This window comes from Bicyclus anynana, chromosome 7, assembly GCF_947172395.1.
Source record: "Bicyclus anynana chromosome 7, ilBicAnyn1.1, whole genome shotgun sequence".
NCBI lineage: Eukaryota > Metazoa > Arthropoda > Insecta > Lepidoptera > Nymphalidae > Bicyclus > Bicyclus anynana.
The window spans coordinates 2369500-2391984 of record NC_069089.1 but is presented as its reverse complement, the minus strand read 5'-3'; the positions used below and the strand labels follow the sequence as shown (position 1 = coordinate 2391984).

The 22485-nt window shown below is 37.7% G+C and overlaps 2 protein-coding genes across 5 annotated transcripts in view; one reads left to right on the top strand and one right to left on the bottom strand.

Annotated features, from left to right (window-relative positions):
* The window catches only part of LOC112047393 (netrin receptor UNC5B), a 142508-nt gene that overhangs the window by 41764 nt on the left and 78259 nt on the right, over positions 1-22485 (top strand). For all 4 annotated transcript variants that reach the window (XM_052882373.1, XM_052882375.1, XM_052882372.1 and 1 more), the window contains exon 2: positions 9555-9640. In XM_052882373.1, coding sequence (XP_052738333.1) covers positions 9580-9640 — 61 coding nt within the window. In that variant the 5' untranslated portion in view covers positions 9555-9579. The remainder of the gene's footprint in view (positions 1-9554; positions 9641-22485) is intronic.
* LOC112058149 (regucalcin-like) lies at positions 15201-22454 on the bottom strand. The gene is made up of 5 exons (XM_024098836.2): positions 20624-22454; positions 19567-19723; positions 18704-18910; positions 17153-17374; positions 15201-16237 (listed from the first exon to the last, which is right to left on the bottom strand). Exons 1-5 carry the CDS (start codon positions 20660-20662, stop codon positions 15816-15818), a joined length of 1047 nt encoding a protein of 348 aa, XP_023954604.2. The 5' UTR covers positions 20663-22454; the 3' UTR covers positions 15201-15815.

The window sequence follows — 22485 nt, the reverse complement described above, 5'->3', positions numbered from 1 at the left end:
GTCGTGAACAAAGATTAATATCTTTTATGATTGTATTGAAGATAGTTTTATAACAGACGATTTGTCGTGTCGTGAAATGTGATACATTTTTAACCCTCGTCGACAATGTCTATAACTTTTTTATCAATAATTTCATCAGTAGGTATTTCTGATGATCGTGACGGGTTACCTAAAGGTTGAGATACTCAATAACATGCAAGTTTTTTATCCTTGTGTTTATTTGCCGCCTAAATTGCTCTGCATCCCTAAATATCTTACTGGGCTCTTCTACCAAAGGATTTTAACGTAAATATCAACAAAATATTATGTACCATAAGTAAGTGTGGAATTTCACAATTTTATGGGGTTTGTGTTTGAACTTCTTAAAGGGACTATGATCTCTACTAGCATTTAAGAGATTAAAGTTTCTAAGGTTCTAAGGGCTGGCTCTACGGAACTGATTAAAAAAAGTAATTTACCGGTAGAAAGCCACGTTATTTGCGAGTATAAACATATTAAGAAGAGATCAGCATACAAAAGGCGGCCTTATCGCTAAGTAGCGATTTCTTCCAGACAACCTTCGGTTTAGGAAAACTTAAGGACATCAGCAGGTGGCGTAAAACAAAGATAACCATAGTATTAGTAATACACACACATAACATATATAAAGCGACTAAATATAACATAGGCTATATATAGTCACTTTATTCCCACGGGAACGAGAACTACGTGTATGAAACCGCGGGGCGTCTGGTAGTAAATCAGCTGTGCAGGCTAAACAAGTTTCATTTTATGGCCTATTTGCTTTAATACGCAATAAGCAAGGGAGCCGAGCATGTCCCAAAGGCACCTTGTTTTATTTGAGATAAGGCCAACTTCCGTCGCCTTATCGGCTCCCATCGACAACCTCCCAGCTTTTGCAAGTTAAATAAACTCTCATACTGCCGAACTAGTAGATGTTTGCGACTTCTTCCGTATGTAAATAAAGTACAACTATTTATTCTTCTTATCATCTTAGATACCACATCGAATAAAATACCCGTGACGCTCAAGTAAATTCCCACTTAGCATCATGTGCCCTTCTACATTATAAGTGCATACATACAAACGATAAAAAAGCTTGGAAAAGAGTAGGCCTGGGCCGATTTCAAAATCACAATTTTAAACCAATAACCATGTTAGGTTTTATACCTACTTAACTTTAACTTGAATTTTGCCATAAATAATTTGGGATCTTTATCTTTAATACGTTTTCTTTTAATCTATACTTATAATAAATCTGTAGAGAGGTCAATTCTGTACATGAAATATATTTCCAAAATAACTATCAGGGGTGATTGTGACAGTGATCGATACTGATGCCAAAAATGCAATCAGTAAAATTTTTGTCTGTCTGTCTGTATGTTCTTTATAGAAACAAAAACTACTCGACGGATTTTAACGAAACTTGGTACAATTATTCTTCATATTCCTGGGCAGGTTATAGTATACTTTTCATCAGGATACGATTAATAGGAGCAGAGCAGTGAAGGGAAATGTTGGGAAAACGGGAGAAGTTACTCCATTTCCACAAGCTTCCGTCGCTTGGTAGGGTAGGAGTAGGGTAGAGGTAGGTTAAGGTAGGAGCCGGGTAGGGGTAGGGTAGGGGTTTGGTAGGAGTAGGTTAGGGCTAGGGTAGAGGTAGGGTTGAGTTCCTACTCATCCCCTGTATGGTAGGTTAGCTGTAAAGTGGGAGTAGGGTAGTAGTAGGGTTCCACGCGGACGAAGACGCTGGCGTCCGCTAGTATATTATATAACCATTAAGAATAAAGATTTAAATTATAAAGGCTGTAGTCCAGTTCATATATAATTGCTATACTGTAGTTTCGAGCTAGGTTACTCTCAAGCTTTTTCTGTAAACTTAACTCACTTGTGGCACCGCATAATGCACAGGGAATCCCAAAGCTAGCACTCTTGTTAAGTTTAATATTGTCGCTTGGCTGGTTCAAGTGGCTTTTTTAAAACTTTGTACTTTTATTTCTATTAAGCAAACCGAGTTTCCGAAACTTGCAAGTTTATACTCGGGGAATTTAAATATTGAAGAAAATTTTTAATTTAATACTAAAGCAGCTTTTTTTCTTTTTCGGCAAGACTGCCAATGTACAAGGACCTAAATAAAGTAAATTTTTACGGACCATGTGCATAAATATTACACATCATTAAAAATTCAGTTTTATTCTAAACTAGATATGACCTCTGCCTCCGATTCCGGAGGGTGTGGGTTTGAATCCGGTTCGTGGCATGCACCTCCAACTTTTCAGTTGTGTGCATTTTAAGAAATTTTATATCACGTGTCTCAAACGGTGAATGAAAAACATCGTGAGGAAACCTGTATACCGAAGAATTTTCTTAATTCAGGAGATTTGAGCTCAGCAGTGAGCCGATTGATTGATAATGATGAAACTATGATTTTTGTAGTTTAAACTTTAATTCGAGTTGTTTCGACTAATTCGTCCTCATAAATTTTTATTTTAATTCAAACCGTTTCAATAAAAAAATTTCTGTGGTTCGTTTCGGCTTTGATTAAAACATGACACTGGATTGGCACCGCCTTCAAACTGATCAGAATGCAGCACATAAGTAAGATGTTATTTTTTGGTTTTTAGTTTAGGTTAGTTTTGAGTTGGAAGTCGGTTGAATTTTTTTTATTAAATTTTTTTCACGCATCCATTCCTTTCACCTTAGACTTATACCAAAAACCATTTAATTTCTCTACGCCCGTAATATTTACTTAGTTTTACCCATACAAGGTAACTAGCTGTAAAAGTAATATTGACTTTGCAATTTGCAAACGTTCAGTCCATAATTTGCTGGGCTAATGACTAGAAAGTTCCGCAAATTGTGGATTTTACGGCTAATTCGATTTACAGTGACCGTTTCATCAATATTTTAACAGTGTTGTAGAGCTTGTTTGTGACAGAGCACGTTCTGGGAAGTATGCTGTCTTAGTAATCAACCCATATTCAGCTCACTGCTGAGCACAAATCTCCTCTCAGAATGAGAGCGCTTAGGCCAATCCACCACACTGGCCCAATGTGGATTGTCAGACTTCACACACGCAGAGAATTAAGAAAATTCTTTGGTTTACTCACGATGTTTTTCATACACCGTTTGAGACACGTGATATGTAATTTTTTAAAATGCACATAACTAAAAAGTTGGAGGTACATGCCACGAATTGGAACCCACACCCTCCGGAATCGGAGGCAGAAACAGAGAGTTCATAAACAAAAAAAGTTTTCAGTAAAAATGCAATACAAGACTACAACTAGGTTCTAGATATAAACAATGTTATAAATGTATGATAAACTAGCGGACGCCCGCGACTTCGTCCGCGTGAAAGTCGATGTAAACTTTTAACTACGCCTACCCTAGCCCCACCCTACCCTATCCCTACCCTATCCATACACTACCCCTACCCTACCCTTGCCTATCCTACCCCTATCCTACCCTACCCTATCTATAGCCTACCCCTACCCTATCCCTACCCTACCCTACCCCTACCCTGCCCCTACCCTACTCCTACCCTATCCCTACCCTACCCCTACCCTACCCCTAATTTTCTTTGCTATAAACCTCACGGAGCCCGAGACCTTTCCAACGAATGCAAAACCGTGGAAATCGGTTCGTGCGTTCCGGAGTTATAGCGTAACGAAGGAAAACCCGACTTATTTTTATATATTAGAAATAATGTTAAGTTAAAAAAAAACTCGGGTTAAGTTTGTTTTAGGCTGACTGACTTCCGCGTTGAAGAATGTGTTTCTATTATAAATTTTGAGCCACAGCTCACAGGTAAAGCTAGTAGCTACGTACATCAGTGTTAATGGAGGCAATATATTAATGGCGTTTACACGAGCATTAATCAGTGTAATCTTTTCAACAGTGTTATCTGTGTTGTTATCGCTCGGGTAATTATGAAAGGCTCGCTATGTGCTACCGTGTGTCTATCTGATGAGAGATTACTGGACCGCCCACGATTGTTTGCCCTTGCATCATTTTGCCTGAAACTACTAGGTTTATCAAGCCTTCATATATTCCATTCTGGGCACAAGGCAAAGTCCTACTATGATATGTATGTCAAACTCAAGTGAAAGATCCAAGGTTCATTACCCGTTGGACTCTTTTTGCACCTACCGTGATTAGTTTTTAAGCTATTACGTAGTTTTTATCGCAGGCTTTTAGGGGCTGTCGCGGTAAAGTTATTGCATAGCATTTTTCATCGACTTATGCAGTTATAATTTTTTTTTAATTTATGTAGTATTTTATTTTCTTTAGAAAATAATAAAAAATAAAAGAATAAATAGAAAAAAATAAAAAATGTCTTTACGTTGAACTGGAATTCAAACTTTGGTTTAATAAGTTAGTGTCACACCATTTGTCCAGTTGAGTCGATATTATAACGTCGAAATGTGCACGGCTTGGGTGTTAGGTTTATTTTCGTTACGAAATTTATTGATTCGGTCGCCGTGCTTAAAGCCCGCGATAAAAGTTATGTAAGAGCTTATACATACTTTTAAAATGTTATTTTACATCAATAAAGTTACTGTATATACTATATAGTTTATTTACTCGTATCGCGCCATACGTTAGTCTAGTTATTTTCAAATAAAAAAAAAAACAACCAACATTAACAAGTGCCGCGAACGAAAATAAATTTCCTAAATTCGCAAAGCTTTATGGCTCTGTAATAAATTCGCTGGAACACTGAAATTATTCAACTGAACTACTAACGATTGCACCGCACCGTACATCTACGCCCAAAGCTTGTCCTATTATTTGACAATCCGACCGTTTTAAATGCGTTTACTATTTTTTGGCTCGTTTTGGGCCTTAACGAATTGATTAGTTACAGTTTGGTTTTGTACAAAAGTTTGGTTGACTCTTGTACTACTATTTTTCTTGTATTGATCTTGATTTTGAGGTTAGTTTTCTGGTTAGGTCATTTTATTTCAAGAAGTTTGGCTTTCGATTTGATTGACATCAGAAATGCGTTGTTGTGAGTAAACTAAAGGACAGGACAACAGAAACGCATAGCTAATTATTTAGAGTGATACAGACAAAACTGTTGACTAGGAAGCACTTTTAGACATAATATGATAATGTAAAAATATGTTTTTGATTCGTTAATACTTTTTCAGTTTCATACTTAAATGCGCCAGACTGAAAATAATGATTTATCTAATAATCTATACTAATATTATAAAGCTGGAGAGTTTGTATGTTTGTTTGTTTGGCTGTTTGATTGAACGCGCTTATCTCAGAAACTACTGGTCCGATTTGCAAAATCCTTTCAGTGTTAGATAGCCCATTTATCGAGGAAGGCTATAGGCTATATATTATCCCCGTATTCCTACTGGAAGGGGAACCACGGGGGTGAAACCGCGCGGCATCAGCTAGTAATATTATAAATAGAAAAGATTTGTTTGAATTGAATAGGCTCCGAAACTACTGAACCGGTTGGAAAGATCTTTCACTGTTGGGAAGCTACACTATCTCCGTTTGCTATAGGCTATAATTTATCCCAGTATTCCTACAGGAACGGGAACTACGCGGATAAAACTGCGTGACGTCTGCTAGTCATATATCATTCTTTACAATAAATAAGTAGAACAGTCCATAATGCATAAAATTAATAATACTCCAGGCAAACTTTTTTAGAATGGCAAAGCTTGATATTAGATTTACCAAATCCGCATAACTATAAAAAGCAACAGAGACTCCAAAACTGTTTTCCAGCAATTTTTTCGACGCAATAATAAATTCGTGCGAGAATTATATACCAGTAGCGTCAAAATTATTCACCGCCGAACAACAAACCAGTCCATTCCTGATCGTTTTGTGTCGAACTCTATTATTTAACGATTCGGCCGAATCCAAGCGGTTGAACAACATTTCTTGTTCGGGCCCACAACAGTGGTTTACGGTTTTTTTTCCCAAAATCTTGTAAAGGAACGAATTAGTTATGGGGAGAATGCGACACCAAAATAGTGGTAAAATCTTGACAAATATTACTATGTATGAGTAGGTTATATTATGTAGGTAGTGTTATGTTATGAATATACTACTATTGGGCTTATTGGCGAGTCACTTAATTTTTTTTTTATTCTTGACTACAATCTTACCTGACGGTAAGTGATGATCCAATCTAAGATGGAAGCGGGCTAACATGTTAGGAGGAGGAGTATCCACACCCCTTTCAGTTTCTACACGACATCGTACCGGAACGCTAAATCGCTTAGCGGTAGGTACGACTTTGCCGGTAGGGTGGTTAGGTTTATGCAAAGATCTTAAAGATTTCACAGGAGCTTGAAAGCTGTACTAATCTTTCTTTTTTTCTATAGAAACGTCTGATTTCAATGGAACTATTATACATACCTAGATTGCTAACTAATGAATGATTTACTCATGAAAACAATAAAAACAATATGAAAATATGTTTAAGTACTCCTTTTGACTTGGCATTATTTCTCCTATTTTGACGATTGCATTCAACATATCTCTTTGTTGTTGCTGTTTTTTATAAATTATATAAAATCGAAATCAAAATCTCTGATACATAATATTACAAGCAAGAGAACAACGGTCAGATAAAAAAACGTGTATTTACAAAAAATATTGTTTGTAGTGACATTCAAAAGCAGTTTTGTTGAAAGATTTATATTTTCGATAGTACTAAGCTACTTGCCAAGTCATAAAGTATTTTCCCGTGCTTACAGACGCGCCATGATTTACTGTGACTTGGGAAGTTTTCACTGCGTTTCGTGTCAAAAGAACACTTGACAATACGGATAATAAAACACATTATGCCTCCAAGGCACGTAGTCGCAGAGCTGGTGGTTATTTTTTGTCATTTTTCACTTTTTTTTTTATCTGAATATAAAAATGTACGACTCGTAATGATGAGCCTAAGCTAGAACCTTTAATTTTAGGTTTAGTAAAACTTTCTGCATAGGTACATTAATTTACCAAAATAAAATAAGCAGTAAACAAATGGAGGTGATTTGAAATCACCCGAAGGTCATGAAATTATTAATTACAATCTCGATCAAGTCATCAATATTCTCTTTCAGTGCGCTTTCAATGACTGCAAATATACCCATTCGAGTATATTTGCAGACATTCGGTTGCTCTTCTTCACTCTCACCCCCCAGAACTTTTAAACAGCTCAACCAATTTTCATCAAACATGTCTAAAAACACTCGCACAAAAGTCACCTTTCATGCAAAACGAATTAAGTTGAAATCGTTCACCCATTTGGGAGCTATGGTGCGACAGATAGCCTGACAGACATACACGTCACACTTATAACACCCCTCTTTTGCGTGGGGGTTAAAAATAAATTTGAGTTTAACCTTGGTTGAAAAATTAACCTAACCTTAGTTATTACAAAATTATCTGATTGATTAATGATTCAGATGAGACGTCGGGTTTGTTTGTAGTGAATATGTTTTTAAACTTATGTAAACTACAATTTGTTTCAAATGTAAATCATAAATTAGAAGCATGAACGACAGTTTTTGTATTTTTAAACAAACCAAACTCAATTAAAAGCAAAGCTTAAGCCAAATGAGCAAAACCGCCGCTAGCTCTTAGTCTATTATTGTAGGCTCTCGCGGGCCGGTTCCAAAGTAAAAAGGAAATAGTGTCCTTACCGCATTCAACACAGGGTAAACGACTGTTGAATGCAATCGTTGAAATATGATCAAACTGGCCTAACTATGTGTCTTTCTATTTTGTTGAGTCAACATTTTTTAGATACTATCGCCATGAATAAAACATTGTATTATTAAACTATTTGAAATAAATATAGTTGTAAGTCATTCGAAATAAATGTAATTTCAATTGTCTTACTATTTATTATCAACTAGCGGACGCCCGCGAAATCGTCTGCGTGAAATTTTTTCACAAATCCCTCGGGAATTATGGATTTTTCAGGGATGAAAAGTAGCCTATGTGTTTATCCAGAGTAAAATCTATTTCCATTCCAAATTTTAGCTAAATCGGTTCAGTAATTGCGGGATTGAAGAGTAACAAATATGACCAGCTCAAACCAAACCAAACCAGCTCAACGGTAAGAGCGGTTGGACTTATCACCGAGGGGTGGTGGTTCGATTCCCGCCCCGTTGGTCTATTGTCGTACTCACTCCCAATACAGTCTTTCCCGACTAGTTGGAGGGGAAAGGGAATATTGGTCATGTTTAAAAAGATATGGCAAATATTCTTTTAAAAAAAAAGAAAATAAGGTTATTCAGTTTTAGTGTCAAAAACAGTAGATCCTGACTATCTAAGATATTATATGACTGTCTGTGACACCAAACAGAAAGTTTTTACAGTTAATTACAGAAAAGCAATGCCCAGCGCTGATTTTCAGCTGTGACGTACTTAATTATGGTCCCACAAATTTTACGAAAAGGCGATGTAGGATCATCAGAAAAACTGAATACTTACCTACTAATTTACAATATAATATAGGTACTTAAGTTGTTCCAAATTAATTATTTTAGAAAATTTTCTATCATGCGTGTTCTCCTAACGTTTGTAGGTACTCGTGACGTAAAGTGCCTTACCTACCTACCCTTTTCGTCAAGTGTTCAAATATTGGTCTTCTTTTATGGATTCGTAGAAGGGTTATTGTTTTAGGTAACGAGCTTGCGATGTTACTGGAATATCAACACTTAGATATGATATTTTGCCATAAAAGCTCAACTATCTCAGGTTTAATCCCAATGCCGTATCGACTTTACCCACAAACTTTAGAATAGACAATCGTAGATAATTTTCGCTATAAACGGAGCAACATCTTGCAAGTCATAGACGCCTAAAACGTCTTTTAGGACGCTGATGATGACTCAATAATAGACAACGCTTCTAATGCTACACAATTACAAGCACAGTGACTTCGCCGTCGAAAGTGTAAAAATTACACATACATACCTTTCTTTTCCTATTTCTAGAGCCGATTCCGGAGGGTGTAGGTTCGTATCCGGTCCGGGGCATGCACCTTCAACATCTTAGTTATGTGCATTTTAAGAAATTAAATATCACGTGTCTCAAACGATGAATTTTCTTAATTCTCTGCGCGTGTGAAGTCTGCCATTGCCCCTCTCATTCTGAGAGGAGACTCTAGCTCAGCAGTGAGCCGAATATAGGTTGATAATGATGATGATGAAACCTTACTCTTAAATCACCCTATCTATTGGTTTAAATCACATTATAATCCGGTTGGTAGTTTTAAGCTTATTCCAAATAGACAAAACCGGTGAAGGACTTCATGTAATTTTGTAAATGTCTATCATGTAACTAACGTGTATTGTTTAAAGCAAAAATTACAGAATATTAACTGAAACTGACTAAGAAAATTTGAATTGAATACTACTAAATACCATTACCTACTAAATACTATTAAGTGAGAGAGAGAGTACCAATTTGGAAAAAAATGTAGGCCACAGGGTCTGAGTGCTTTGGTCCGTGCAAACAGTTGGACACGTACAAATATTGGTCGCCTTTCACGTACTCAAACAGCGTTATTGTTTTAGGTGATGCGCGCGCGCATGTGAAGCGATGGCGCGCGGGAGCGTGCTGCTCGTGCTATGGGTGCTCGCCGTCGCCGCGGACAAACATGGTGAGCTCTTGGACTATTATTTTTTTTTTGATTTGGCTGAGTAAGTAGTAAGCTGGTGAAAAGTGTAATCGAGCGAGGCAACCGAACGTTAATAGTGAGAGAGAGAGAGCTAAATATGTTTTAATTCAAGCGTATAGTCTATAATAAAAATTTTAATAAAAAAAATACAACCGCCTTCAAAACCTAAAAACGTACCCACTAAACTAAAAAGCGAAAAATAACATCATAATATGTTCTACCTGCTGATCAGTATGCAGGCGGTGACCAAATGGGGACTATACCGTTTCAGACAAAAAAAGAATTCTTGAAATCGGTCCAAGCGTCTTTGAGTAATCGGTGTACATACATAAAAAAAAATACCGACCGAATTGAGAACCTCCTCCTTTTTGAAGTCGGTTAAAAATATACTCGGTTTAAACAATCTAAATCAATAAAAAATGAGGGTATACATAGCTAGTTATTTCGCACCTTATAATAATTATAAAAACTTAATGAAAATAAAATCAATTATTATGCTTAGAACAATAAGTTAAATATATAAGTACCTACTAAGTTCGTTCGTTATCAACCCATATTCGGCTTACTGCTGAGCTCAGATTAAGAGGTGTTAGGCCAGTAATCCACCACGCTGGCCCAATGCGGATTGGCAGACTTCACACACGCAGAGAATTAAGAATATTCTTTGGTATGCAGGTTTCCTCACGATGTTTTCCTTCACCGTTTGAGACACGTGATATGCAATTTCTTAAAATGCACACAACTGAAAAGTTGTAGGTGCATGCCCCAGACCGGATTCGAACCCACAACAATCGGAAGCAGGGGTTATATCTACTGGGCTTACCACCTACTAAGTAAAGGTGATGAAAAAAGTCATCAAGGTTTATAAGGCAGGCAGTTTTTATAACGACTTTTTCATCACCCACCTCTCTCAATATCTGAGGGTGGAAGTAATTTGGAGCCGAAATTTCACTTAAAGTCTTAGTACCTAATCTTGAACGCGATAAGGAGGTCGCCGGCAAAAAGTACCCGTAGATAATTCAAAGATTGCTTACTTAGCAAAAACTGGGGGGACAAATCTTAGTGGGTTCTGTCCAATGTTATTATTATCACTTACTTTTTGCAAGCTTTTGTTTGTTATACTTTAAATTATTATAAATTATTAGCTGACGCCGCGTGGTTTCACCCGCGAGGTTGCCGTTCCTGTAGGAATACGGGGATAAAATATAGCCTTCAGCCTTCATCGATAAATGGGCTATCTAACACTCCTCCGCTCTAAGGATCATACGGCACTTACACAATCAGAATAAAAAAAAAAGAATTTCTAGAAAAAAAATATCCCAATACTTTTATAAGTCTCGAAGCGTGGCCTCTTGCTTTGATGCCTAAAATAGACTGACTACTTGACCAACAAGGCATTTAAAGATATATTCAGAATTTCCCAAGGAACCCTAAAAGGGAAGAAGACAGTTTTAAGAGAGGAACGGCGGTGTACGCAAAAAAGTCACAAAATCGTGCCCACAGACCGTCGACTTCCGTACACGACTTTCGCATTAACCATCTATAGAAACACAATTACCTAACGAATCACATTTTATTGTACGAACAAACTTTACCTTACCATTGTTACCTATGTACCCTATTGTTTGGATTTATTGTTTGAAAGAATATAAAATAACGCTTAACTATTGATTTAAAAGCTTTGTTCCGAAGAATGCCATAAGAGCAAAATAGTGCTTACTCGTATTGAATGAAAGACTTAGAAATACTTCAGGTCTTTCGTTATAGTTTGTTATTTGTATTGGTAATAGGATGTGCTCAATTTACTTCAACCCAAAGCCAGCAAAAATACTGGTTACGCATGAATAAATATTTTTAGTAATAAAAAATAAAACCGAGAAATTAGTATTTAATCGCTTCGAAATGAACTTAATCATCAAATGCATATTGTTGAACACGTCTTTCTATTTACACAGAAGGTGTTAAAATTGAAAGTCGTGTTGTGGTTGAGATTTGGCTTATAGTATTTTAGTAACATGAAAGATGGTATTACTAGATGTCATGCCATTGCTAGGTGCGTTAAATATCATATTTATTTTAAAGCTAAGGCCTGAGTGTAGCAGTTTTACCCGCATAGATACCGTTCCCGTAATATGCGGAAAATCGATTATATTGTATACCAGACTATCTATCTTCTTGCCAAATTTCAAAAAGGTCAAAACAGTTGATTTGAAAGTTTGAAATGATTGAATACCGCGCTTTCATCCCTGCAAACTCTCGTATTTATGATAACAGTTAGATCAAATACAAAGCATTAAGCTGCATATCATAACTACTTAATACATGTACCGTCTTAGACTGCAGACGAAATAACGAAATCCAAAATCATCACAACTAAATGATACTGAACGAATGTATGCTCCATAAACCAAACAAAACAACATCAACATCTCACATTTGCCGACAACTTGAAACACGTTGACCTGTCGCACTTCAGGAACAGAAATTGAAACTCGATTCACATTGAAATACGAAACTCCAACATGCGCCACAGCTGCTGCAAACGAAACAGAAAATAATAGAAGACTCCCCGGAGACGCCATTATAACACGACTAACAAAGGGATTATCTTGTTTGGGAACCTCTTGACTGGCACTCGACTACTCTTTGTATATATCGTGTTACATTTTACAAAGTAAAGGTGTCTATTGAAGCAGTTTTTGTGGGTGTGGTCGGCTTTTATGTCCTTTTTTCTGCATCTCGGTGAGAATCGTTTCCGAATGGTTTTTCGAAAAGTAATTTCGGATTTGGGTTTGCACCTTGTTGACATCAATGTATTTTTGGAGGAAGCTCAAGTTTCGGAGAGCTAATCCCTGTTCCTTTTCTATTAACAAAAGCTAATGTACTTCGTTCTTCCTTGAGTGTTGATTATGTTCGTCCGGATTGATGTTAGCTTTATCTTTTTAGAAAGTATTTCTTATTTGCTAAAAGATTTCTTAAGTTCTTAGAGACTTTGAAATTTATAGCTAGGTTTTGTATGTATCTTTTACTGTTTACTTATTTTAGTCAATCTATTCCTGACAATGCGTTTGTCTATGGATGTAGTAAGACGACTGACCAAGCGTGTTTGTATGTCTATACCTACTAAAGGTTTGTTTCTATAAATATATTTCTTAGTTTTATATACACCATCGCACTGTCAACTGTTTACTGTCAATCGTTTGTCTGAACACTTTACTACAGCACTAAAGTTAAATAGACTTTCAAAAGTAGACAAGTTGGACTGGTTTATCTTCGAATCCTTTAACTTTCCGTTATGTGCATTTTAAAAAATTAAATATCACGTGCCTCAAATGGTGAAGGAAAAACATCGTAAAGAAACCTGCATACCTGAGAATTTTCCTAATTTTCTACGTGTGAGTCTGCCTATCCCTATTGGGCCAGCGTCGTTAAATGATTAGCCTAACTCATCTCATTCTGAGGGAAGTCTCATTATCAACAGTGATCTGAATATGGGTTGTTAATGGTGACACAATTCACTTATTCGCGAATAACATGTGCCCGTTTGATAGACGACACACACAAATTAAATTCAAAAATAAACCTAAAACGCATCTCCCATTAACTCTAAAACGAATCCGTAATAAACCATCTGCAACAGAATGTCCTCCAACATTTGATTTACGTACCTTATGAGCAAATAGCCGAGAGTTCCATTAACTAGCGAATCTTTTTACGTCTCGCAGCTAAGTGCATTTACGAGTAACTGCACGCTGAGAGGGCTGAGGCGTCTTCCAACGGATGCGGGGATGCGAGTGAATCCTTGAATGTTTTATGACGTTCCATTTTGAGAAGATATCACAGTTCCATGTACGGGTGTACAACTATTTTTGTCGACGGTACTTTCGAATTCAACTGTGCCGCTATACTGTAATGTTTTTATAACTCTACAGGGTGAGCTTGGAATTCGTATTTATCGCTCTCTATCGAGTTAGCCAAAGAGATATAGAAACAAATTCGAACCTTACACTGTCACCTCGATATTACTTATGGCAGATTTCTCTCTATGTTGGATTGAAGCTGGCGTTACTTTGCGAAAGTTCATCGTGATTATATATATATATAATGAGTTATTTATTTTGCTATCATCCGCGAAAAGCCGATGATAGCAAAATACGATACGATAGACGAACCCATGCGACAACGTCACCCAGGTCCGACAAAATACTCTCTACGTACGTACGTGCAATTGCACGTTGTAGAGTCAACATCTCCTGAGGACGCTCCGGTTTCGGGGTGAAACGTACGTAGAGAGTATTTTGTCGGACCTGGGATCTCATGATAAGAAGACGCATTATCCAATCACTTTAGTTTGAATGACCCGTTAGTGAAAAGGAGCACTCAAACTCACAGATCGTTAAAATATATGTGACAGTTAATGTTTCATAGCTGGAAGAGTTTGGACACATAGACTCATTAACTTCGTTAGAGGATTTTGAAATGCACTCATATGCACAAAATGCATATTTAAACATCAAAGACAGATAAGTGCGAACTGAAACTGTACAATAATGGAGGAAGAAAAAAATAAAAGTACAAAAATTAATATCACACCAATATCTATACTAATATTATAAAGCTGAAGAGTTTGTTTGTTTGTTTGTTTGCTTGAACGCGCTAATCTCAGGAAGTACTCGTCCGATTTGAAAAATTCTTTCAGTATTAGATAGCCCATTTATCGAGGAAGGTTATAAGCTATATATTATCCCCGTATTCCTACGGGAACGGGATCCACACGGGTGAAACCGCGCGGCGGTAGCTAGTTACTTATAAGGCGATAGTTTGTCCGTTTGTTTGTTAGTCTTAATAGTCGTAACTACATAATCTACATATTGTAAGCAAATTAAATACACTATCATCATCATCATTATTATCAGCCGATAGACGTTTACTGCTGGACATATAACTCTAGTATGAACCTCAAAGTACAACGTTCTCGAGCCGCCAGTTAAATAAATACATACGTGTAGGCTCGTATATGTTTTATATTTCAAGTAAGCTCATGTTTAATAATAAAATAATAATAATAATACTCATTCATTCAGCTGGTTTATCGCTGGATTTGTGAAAAACAAAATTTCACACGAACGAATGGTCGTCATAGTCCGGTAGATATAAATATTGAGTTGAAAAATTAACGTAATTATTATAATCAGAGTCAATATTTGCTTTTCAAATATCACTAATACTTCACTAATTGGGTTGATTATTATGATGCCGCTAATGACAATCGAATTGATTTACTGCGGTAGATTAGCTGGATATAAAATGAATGCAATTTAGTTTAGGTTTAGTTTATAAACTGCACGAATTTAGGTTTATAAACTACTAATGTCACGAAAGTAATCTATACGTCCCGCAGTCAAAAATTACGGTTCCATCCGCGGGTTGGACTGCAGTCTAACCCGCGTTCCGAACTGTACGTGTAAAGGCCACTTGGTGTACCTAGTGGTAACGTATTTGATAGTAGACAGGTTTTAATTAGTAGATAGAATTAATCAAAGATAATAATAATTCTGTGCATTTATTTTGGTTTATAATTTTCATTCAATCTATTTCAATTTTTAAAATTCAAATAATAAATAAGTTTTACTGCAATTAGGGAATATAATACTTTATATCTTATAATGCTGTATCTTTAGTAGGTACACCTTCCAGATGTGGCTCGATATTTACGAAGGTTTGAGCACCTACCATTTGAATAATATTTGCGCTTTTGTACTGATATATATAAAATTTTATATTTTTACCAAAAATGTATTTAAAAATGTTTGGATTTAGTCAACTTGTAGGTAGCTAATAGAAAGAAAGAAAATAAGTTTATTCATTTTTAGTGTCACAAACAGTACATTCTAACTTAGATAAATAAGAGTAAGAATTGTTTATTTGAAAAAACTCATACACATTACAATGACGTCCTGACCCTGAAACTAGGTAAGCCCGTGTCTGAAGGGCCAGTGACTTCTCTAGGTGCATATGCATAGGTACACTGACATTAATAATGTAATTAACATAAAATATCCAAACAGTTAGAATTTTTAAAATAATCTTGAAAATTTTATACAACGGTTTTAACGGTTTACAGCTTAGCATTAGCCGTTAATAGCTTCAGTAAGTCTTAGCCATCTTTGTTAATCTTTTCCTTTTTGTCTCCTCTTCCAGCCTTAGATCCCTTTGTGGGGCCAGGCTTAAACCTATCACTGAGCCTGAAATTGTCTGCCGGTAATCCCTTAACGCCCAACCCTGTCACCATGAAGGTACACCCACAACACGAGCCTTGTTGTATGACCCCGTCATTTAGATCCATACAGCCGGTGGTCACAAACAGTATGTCGTAGTTAGGGCCTCCGAAGGCAACGGAGGTGACTTGCCGCGCTGGTATGTCGACTCTCTGCAGAATTTTACCATTGGGGTCGATTTGAATCACGCCGTAACCCTTTAGCAGAGCCACCCATAGATTGCCATTAGAGTCGATGGTGGTACCGTCTTGCACTGCCCCTAAACTGTTGTTTGATATGTCGAATATGTATTTGGGGTTTGCTGAAAAACAAACGATTTTTTTTTAACATAGAATACACACATCACTCTATACCACTATCTGGCCCCTTAGCGTATATCTAATATATATATATAATAATATATATACGATATAGTATCTAGCGTAAGCTTTATCGGTGCTCTTCTCGGACGAAGGCGTTTGAACCCTCGTAACTTTAATTTTAAGTTTTCGACTTTAATTGTCGTCATTAAATCATGAAGCATAACTTAATGTTTCAAAAGTGCTTGTAAACTTATTGAAATACATGAATTTTGAGTGCATGACACCATGGCGATATCGACCAACACGTGATCAGTTTTATCGGACGTCAAGCCTTAAGCGCTGCAGGCTAGTAAGATAACTTGATCGTCAGTGGCTGACATTAGGCTTAATTAAAAAAAAACTAACTAATGACAGAATCAAGACCGAGAGTCACAGCAGATAAAGCTGAAACAGGCACGTGGCTCAAGTAAGTATGCCTCTCTGACTGAGAGTTACATATTTGTTCCATATTTGTTTTTGACGGCCTCCGTGGCGCAGTAGTATGCCCGGTGGATTTAATGACGGAAGTCCTGGGTTCGATCCCCAGGTCCAGCTGGTGGGAGGCTTCGGCCGTGGCTAGTTACCACCCAAAAGACAAAGACGTATCGCCAAATTTTCATCCTCCTCCTAACAAGTTAGCCCGCTTTCATCTTAGATTACATCATCACTTACCACTTTGTAAAGAATAAAAAAAAAAGAAGTCGCAGTGCCATAAATTTTCTCCGAAAGATTTCACTGCGGCTATCCCTACTGGTAACAAAGAATCAATCTGCCTATCCAGCGCGGAAATGCAGTCAGTATTCTTGCCACCATTCCACTTGGGCATAATATGTATAGTTATTAGGATCACTTTATTTCATAAAAGAAAAACTTACATATTTCTCCCGTCTCGACATCATAGTCGTATTTCCGTATCTTGAACTCCAAGCTGTCGGTATAGTACATGGCTCTCTTCTTCAAGTCCCACGCCAATCCGTTGGAGATGCCAATACCATCATCCAGCTTAGTGATGCCGTTGTCGTCGAGTCGGTAGAACGAACCCAGCCCTGCTGCCTGCTGCTGTAGTAATGTTCCAATTGGCTTGTCGCTCATTGTACCTTGAATTATAAATAAATTATAGCTTGATTCATCATCATAACAACCCATATGCAGCCCAGTGTTGAGCTCGAGTTTCCTCTCAGAATGAAAGAGGTTAGGCTAATGGAAAAGTCTCAAAAATTAAAATTAAGAAAATTCCCATGTATGCAGTTTTTCTCACGATGTTATGCCTTCGTTTGAGACACGTTATATATAATTTCCCAAAATCAGGTCATATACGACACGACTAAAAAATCCGGGACCGGATTGGAACCTTCGTGAAAATTTCTTGCTAAACTATATTACAGCCCTACTCGATTACTGCCCTACTCGTGTACTGTTTACTAACAAAAATAATAAAAACGATGGTTCAGAACGATGGTCATTTCACACCTAATCCTTTTTAACACATGTAACGCTATAACTATGAAATAAGGCAGTGGTTTGCACTGAGCCTATGGGTCCGCGCGCTAGATACCTATTTATAATAACTGAACGCACTCGCGCACAGTAAATACGATTTCGCACGAATCTTTTACTTCGGCTGCACTCGGGAGGAGCGACGCTAACCGACCGCACATAAAGTGCGAGGCATTCTTATACCTGCGTCAGGTGCCGAACGTTGTGACGTTACGTTAGTGCCAAGTAAATAATTAACTTTGGTTGGTGTTGGCCTCCTGGGCTCGAAACCTAGGGAAACCCGCTGGGGTTCTCGCCTTCTACGCCTTCTGCGCCGTCTTCGCCTTCATCGCCTTCTTCATCTTCTATCCATCTGGTCTTCCTTCACCAGCGCACGCCGAGGCCTAATACTTACGGACCCTGGAGCGGGAACCAGACTACTACCTACGTTCAGGCCAGTGACTGCTTGTTATAGTTACTTGACGGTGTAAGGCGAGTTTGAAAAAGTAAAGTCTGAACCCTGAACTATAACTTAGAGTTTCATTTGTATACCTACCTACATCTACCTGTGGCAGGCATAGCCCACTGCCACACACAACTAAACTAAAAATTGAAATAAATTTCAAGAGTAATACTCAACAATACTCTGTAATATACTTTTTAACGACTTCCTTAGCGCAGTGGTGTGCGCGGTGGATTTACAAGACGGAGGTCCTGGTTTCTCCGGCTGGTGGGAGGCTTCGGCCGTGGCTTTTTACCACTCTACCGACAAAGACATATCGCCAAGCGATTTAGCGTTCCGTTACGATGTCGTATAGAAACCGAAAGGAGTGTGGATTTTCATCCTCCTCCTAACAAGTTAGCCGGCTTCCATCTTAGATTGCAATATCACTTACCATCAAGTGAGACTGTAGTCAAGGGCTAACTTGTAAAGAAAAAAAAACTTGTACCTGCATAGAGCCTTCCCCTCGGATCTGCCTTTCCGTCGTTAATAGCTGTGGTCATCACGTCTTTATCTACAGTGGCTAGCTCGCGTACCACGCTAGCGGGGCTGCCCTCCTCGCCGTCCCAGCGTACCACTACGAAAGTACGCTCCACTCCCACCACGTACTGGTCCCGCGTACCTTCCACCGGTACTATGAATCCGACCCGACCAGCTGATAAAATATTAGTCAAAATTAACAACATCACTGTTGAGCACGAGTCTCCTCTCAGAATGAGAGGGGTTAGGCTAAAGAGCCCAATGCGTATTGGCAGACTTCACACACGCAGAGAATTAAGAAAATTCTCAGCTATACAGGTTTCCTCACAATATTTTTCCTTTACCGTTTGAGACACGTGATATGAAATTTATTAAAATGCACATAACTGAAAAGTGGAGGTGTATGCCCTATGGGCTGAATTCGAATCTACACCCTCCGGAATCGAAGACAGAGTTCATATGCACTGGGCTATCACGGCTCACGAAAGTTACTTGAGCATAATTAATACCTAAATATTATCTACAATGCCGAGTTGTGTGTACAGGAAGTGTAAGAACTACCTACTATATATAACTTACTATATAAAGTTACTTAATATATAAAGTAAGTAGGTAAATACAAAATATTGTGCATGTATTCGTTTGGAACACTTTTCTCGGTGATTTTGTTGGCACGTAACATATCTAATAGTATAACATCATTGGTACGAACATGAAGTAAAAAATCATCGGTACAATACCACAAACTTTACCTCTTTATAATATTAGTATAGATATAGAATCTTTCAGACGAGAAGGAGCTTTAAGATCTGGTAAGACCGTAGGATTTACCAAGTTTGGTCTTGGTGTGTCTCTTGGTGGCCAGCTCATATTTGTGTATGTAGCCCTGCAGGATGTTGACGAAGAACAGAGCCTGGTGCCACGGGTCCCAGTGTGGCGCCTCGCCTAACTCCAGCGACGAAACTATTGGTACCACGTTCACTGTCGTCTGCAATTGAAGGGTAACAGGAATTGTTCATATTTAAACGAAGGCAAAAATATTCGTAAAAAAAAGGGTGTGTCTAACGGCGCTCGACAGAAGTGATAACTTAACCTGCTACCGTGCTCTCGGCGGCAGTCGACTGCCGTTGGCTGCCGCTGAGACGTCGCTGACTGCAGTCGGCGACCGCCGCCGACTGCCGCCGAGACGTCGCTGAATTCGGTCGTCAGTAGAGTTGCTCGTGTAAATGAACCCTAAGAGATAGGGAAGACAGACAAAGTGGCACACGTTTTGCGGCTTACACTGGGAGTGTAAGAAAGAAGAAAAAAAGAAATATCTTTATTTTTAGGTTGAAAATGCTCAGACTAATTAGATAAAGACCTGCCTCGCAAGACATTATTTTTCTGTCAAAGTATATGATCAACGATCTTATGCGATTATAAACACTGTCTCTAAAGAATCGATGTTTCATAGTTTACAATCGTGTCCGACGGTTAAAAACCTCCGTAAAAATACCTTTTTATGTAGTTAAATGGTGTAAAAAACGAACAAAAACTGCTAGTTTAGTATAAGATATGTGTGAAATCTAAGCTCGTTTTCCTTAGAAAATGGCAGAAAATTTTGTTCGTGAATTTGGGTGCGATACTAGTCCTTATGTATTTAGTCTGAGGAAAAATGCCCTAACTCAGCATTTTGCCACATACTAAAAAAAGTATGCAGCACTGATTTTCAGTTAGGACCCAGTTCTAGTGCCGCCACGTACACAGTTCAACATCCTATGTAAACCAACGACCTTTTAATAATGTAAGAAGTTATCACTTCAAAAATATTCACCGGATTTAACAATAAATTTGTTGAGATATGTCACAAGTAGGTCTACCTATCTAGAAAACATAATTTACAACTTACCTTGAAACACGGAGCATCTATAAAGGTATTCCCGTTCATCTCGATTTACTTTTGTCAGGCCGGCGTCCTAAGTTAACAAGAACAGACGACTGACGGTACCAAGGTCCGAGGACCTACAAAAACCAACGCTAACGGGTAGCCAGCTGTAAGTCAGGTCATCAAATGGAAATATCGAAATAAGTAGGTAGATATTTATGTATGTATATGCGCGTTATTAGTCTGCAATGTAGATATGACTGGAAAAACGACTAATAATAATAATTAATGACATATTAAAATTGCATATTTAATTTACCTATATACAATAAAGATTGTACCTAGTACTTGCTTTAAGTCGAGCATTCATGCATTTCGCGACAAACACACGATGAGTTTTACTGGCAACGTCATATCAGCTGCAGGCATGTAGGTATATCGAGCGAGGTGGCGAGCATTAGCTATGAAAACAAAAATGTCGGAAGTTAATTATGTCAGCCACTGACAATCAAGTAATCTCACATGCCTGCAGCGCTAACGGCTTGACGTCCTATAAAATTCATCGAGTGTTGGTCGCGATCGGCATGATGTCATACACATCTCACTTTAGAAATTGATTGCAACTAAATGTAAGTAGATAGGTACTTACTTAGTTTAACCCGCGAATATAATACGGTTATCGGAATTCTAGTTACATCGGGGGTTAAAAATGCCTTAACAACATCATTTTATAAAAGAGCTGATATTCTTTGCTGGTCCGATATTAACCTAACATAGCAAAAAACCATCGCAATTAAACTGAAAATGAAAAAAATTAAAAAAAAAAAACCACATCCAAATCGGACACACATCCACGTCAAATTTATAACACACCTTTTTGCGTCGAGAGTTAAAAATAACTAGATACGTTACATCAAAACTTTTATAAGTTCCAACACTATCGATGCACTCAAAAAGCAGGCGAGTGTAACGGCCGATAGGAATATCTCCGATATTACTGTGAATGTTTTATTCGGCTACATTCATTTTAAGCACCACTCATTACTTGTTATTGCTTGCATGTGTTATGTGCGGCGATAAAAATGTGTGAGTTAAACCATTAAACATTTTTTTTCATGGGGATCTATTAACCAATAAGTAAATGGTGATTTAAAAGAGGACCATCTTACTTGATAAGATGAAAGTGCTTTATAAATTTCTGTATGACTCATAGAGAAAATTATCTTAAGCACTTTCTGGATAAACTATGAGTATACTTTGAGGCACTTAATGATAAAAGTTTCAATTGGACTGTAGATCCATAGAAATTAAAAGCTTTTAAGTTATAAAGTTTTAGAGCTGCGAAAGTCCAGTGGATATGACCCCTGTTTCCGATTCCGGACGGTGCGGGTTCGAATCCGGGGCAGGACCTCCAACTTGTCAGTTGTGTGCATTTTAAGAAATTAGATATGATATGTAATTTTTTTTTAAAAATCTCTGGTATGCAGGTTTTCTCACGATGTTTTTCCTTCACCGTTTGAAATACGTTTGAGACAAGTTTCTTTGGCTACATCATTAACTGCAGTTAAACGCTGGCCTACTATACTAATATTACAAAGCTGAAGAGTTTGTTTGTTTGGTTGAACGCACTAATCTCAGGAACTACAGGTCCGATTTGAAAAATTCTTTCAGTGTTAGATAGCCCACTTATCGAGGAAGGCTGAAGGCTATTTTATCCCCGTATTCCTACAGGAACGGGAACCTCGCGGGTGAAACCACGCGGCGTCAGCTAATAATTTATATTAATTTAAAGTATAACAAACAAATAATAAAGGCTATATATTATCTCCGTATTCTTAGGGGAACGGGAACCACGCGGGTGAAACCGCGCGGCATCAGCTAGTAAA